The sequence below is a fragment of the Oryzias melastigma genome, unplaced genomic scaffold (assembly GCF_002922805.2).
Source record: "Oryzias melastigma strain HK-1 unplaced genomic scaffold, ASM292280v2 sc02814, whole genome shotgun sequence".
In the NCBI taxonomy this organism is placed as follows: Eukaryota; Metazoa; Chordata; class Actinopteri; order Beloniformes; family Adrianichthyidae; genus Oryzias; species Oryzias melastigma.
The window spans coordinates 1-2,940 of NW_023419385.1; the positions used below are offsets into that span (position 1 = coordinate 1).

General features: G+C 35.6%; 1 protein-coding gene across 1 annotated transcript; it reads right to left on the bottom strand.

Moving 5' to 3' along the window:
• Positions 1 to 1,276: 1,276 nt before the first annotated feature.
• LOC112139368 (hypoxanthine-guanine phosphoribosyltransferase-like) lies at positions 1,277 to 1,878 on the bottom strand. Its single transcript, XM_024262137.2, has 2 exons — positions 1,681 to 1,878; positions 1,277 to 1,426 (listed from the first exon to the last, which is right to left on the bottom strand). The coding sequence occupies exons 1-2, from the start codon at positions 1,837 to 1,839 to the stop codon at positions 1,340 to 1,342; spliced, it is 246 nt and encodes an 81-aa protein (XP_024117905.1). The 5' UTR covers positions 1,840 to 1,878; the 3' UTR covers positions 1,277 to 1,339.
• Positions 1,879 to 2,940: the final 1,062 nt, after the last annotated feature.

Below are 2,940 nucleotides of genomic sequence, written 5' to 3' on the forward strand. Positions count from 1 at the left end.
GTTGTTTAAGGCTATTTGGAGTTTAGCTAATATTTCAGCTACATGCTAGCTGTTTTGGCTAATTTTGCCATTTTTGCACTTTAATTTATTTTAAAGATTAGCTAATATTTCAGCTACATGCTAGCTGTTTTGGTTAATTTGGGGATTTTTGCAGTTTTTAAGCTATATATGAGTTTAGCTATTATTTCGGCTACATACTAGCTTTTTTGCCTAATTAAGACTTTTAAAAAGTTTTTTTGGCTGTTTTTGGAGTTCAGCTAATATTACATGCTAGCTGTTTTGGCTAATTTAGGCTTTTTCCATTTTGTTTTTAAGCTATTGTGAAGTTTAGCTAATATTTCAGCTGCACGTTAGCTGTTTTGCCTAATTAAGGGTTTTAAAAAGTTTTTAAGCTGTTTTTGGAGTTCAGCCAATATTTACAGGCGACCTGTTTTGGCTTACCTAATATTTTTTTTATAATTTTAAGGCTAATTTGGCATTAAGCTAATATTTTAGCTGGCTATCACCGTCAGCATTTTCAGCTATCAGCTTCAGCATTTTTAGCTATCAATTTCAGCATTTTCAGCTGCCACTTTTAAATTGCAGCATTCACATTAGCACTTTTGTAGGTAATTCTATACATCTAGTTCATGGTTATATAAAAAGTTACAGTTTCAAAGTTTTAAAAAATTAGTTTTTAGAGTGTTTAACAAATGTTTATCCTGTTCGGTCCACAACCTAAGGTGTATTTTGGATTTTGGCCCCCTGTGTGAATGAGTTTGACACTCCTGCCATAAGCTGATCTTTAATAAAGTTGACTTATGTAACAACTTTTTTAGGTCTTACTGATAAAATTTGTATTTTTCCACTTTTATTAGACGCTAAAGTGGCATCTAAGATCCTTGCATGTATTTCCTAGTCATTTTTAACTGTGGAACTCGAGGAAAACATGCATAATCCAGTCACATCCAACATATGATAATGCGGCTTTCCATCTCAAGACTTATTGGACTGCAGTTTCAACAGCACACTTGTGGAGATAACACCCCCTTGCTATGTGCTTAGTAAACAGCCGTCTCTTTCAGACACTCACTGTGATTACATGATAACATGACAAGCAGCAAAAGTGCAGCAACTTCACCACCTTGATCCCCCCCTCCACTGATAAACTGGAGTGAAGCTATAAATAATGCCATTAGTGCAGATGGTATCCGCGTACAGCTGTTGGAGCAGCTTCTGAGATATTTCTACTTGTTTGAAAGTAGTGGCAGATTGTGGATAAGACTGCCCTCTAGAGGCAAAGGTTAGGCAGGACATCTGACTATATGTGATAGTGGATAGTCTTTATTTATCTTTTTATTTAAATAAAAACAAAAATTACCTTTCCAGATAAAAAGGACAGATCTTCTGCTCCAAGAATGTGAAGATCTTCGGTCGATTGGTCATTCTGAGAAGATAAATGCGTTTATTTCAGGTTGCTGTAACATCAGCAACATCAAAAATATTATGTAACTTCCTCCTCTGCAGGAAAACATTTCATACAAGGTCAAAAATACCACAGTAGTATCTAAACACTGCCGTCATCTGACTGGGTCATGCGGCTCATGGCTGATAACCACATGCATGAAATGAAGCGGCGAGCCACTCCCACACGTTTTTAACCCGTGATCGTCATAGTGATTCCTCCGGATGAATCCTCACCAGGTAACTCTTGAGGCGGATGAAGTGAACTCTCATGGGAATCGTGTGGTCGGAGTTGCAGCTGAGAGCTTTGATCCTGTCCACCAGGTCGGCGCAGAACTGGTAGCCTCCTTTCAGCACGCACAGCACCACGATGTCGTGGTCGCCCAGGTCGTCCATGATGTTTCGAGCCAGCCGCTCCGTCCTTGAAACGACAAAGAGGCGCTACGGCTGTCCAGGTTATTCCACAAGAATCTTTTAAAATTATTTTCTTTTTTGAAATTTCCATAAAAAAATTGTGAAACAAAGATTTTCAATGTTGACATTGTACTTTATGAAGTACTAAGCCACACAATTATTTTATTGTTTAACCCAGGAGTCTGTAACCTTTGCCAGTCAAAGATCTATTTTGGCCTGTTAGGCACGTTTCAAAACCTAATTTGAACTGCTAAGCCTTTTTTTTAATACAATTTTAGGAAAATATTATACTACTCCTAATAAATATGAATTATATCTATTTTTTGGTGCGAATAAATACATAAATATTAAGATAAAGTGGAATTTTCTCAAAGTGTAAAGACGTTTTATTTACTTTTGACAGATTATCATATGACTTTATTTCAAAATAAAAGACTTCCTGTCCAAAACAGGAAGATTCAAGTGAAGCAAATGCATTTCTAAACAACACGAGACAAAAATGACATTTTCTCTTGTTATACTTGGTGACTCGTCATCCTTTTTCCCACTTACTACTGCTGTTAAGTGGAGCATAAACATCAAACATGATTGCCTAATACTCCAGTAAAAAAAGTATACGCAGAAAACACAAATCTATATATTTTAGCCACTCCCCTCTGAATAGCTACTAAGCAGAGAAGGATAAAATGTACTTTAAAGTCATAAAATAAGGTATAAAAAAGCATTACAGTTTATCTTCTAGATTCATCTCAGCCATAAACGTATAAACGTAACCAAAATAAATGAAATCAATGTCTAAGTTAGCAACCCTTACTACTAAAATGTCCTCATAATTTAGGCTTTTTTCAATTTTTTAGGATATTTTTAAGTTTAGCCATTTTTCAACTTCATGCTAGCTGTTTTGGCCAACCTAAGTTTTTTTTAGGATAATTTGGCATTTAGCTAATATTTTAGCTGGCTATCAGCTTCAGCGTTTTCAATAATATAGTTTTTTTTAAGGCTGTTTTGGGGTTTAGCTAATATTTCAGCTACATGCTAGCTGTTTTAACTAATTCAGGCTTTTGTTTTTCAGTTTTTAGGCTG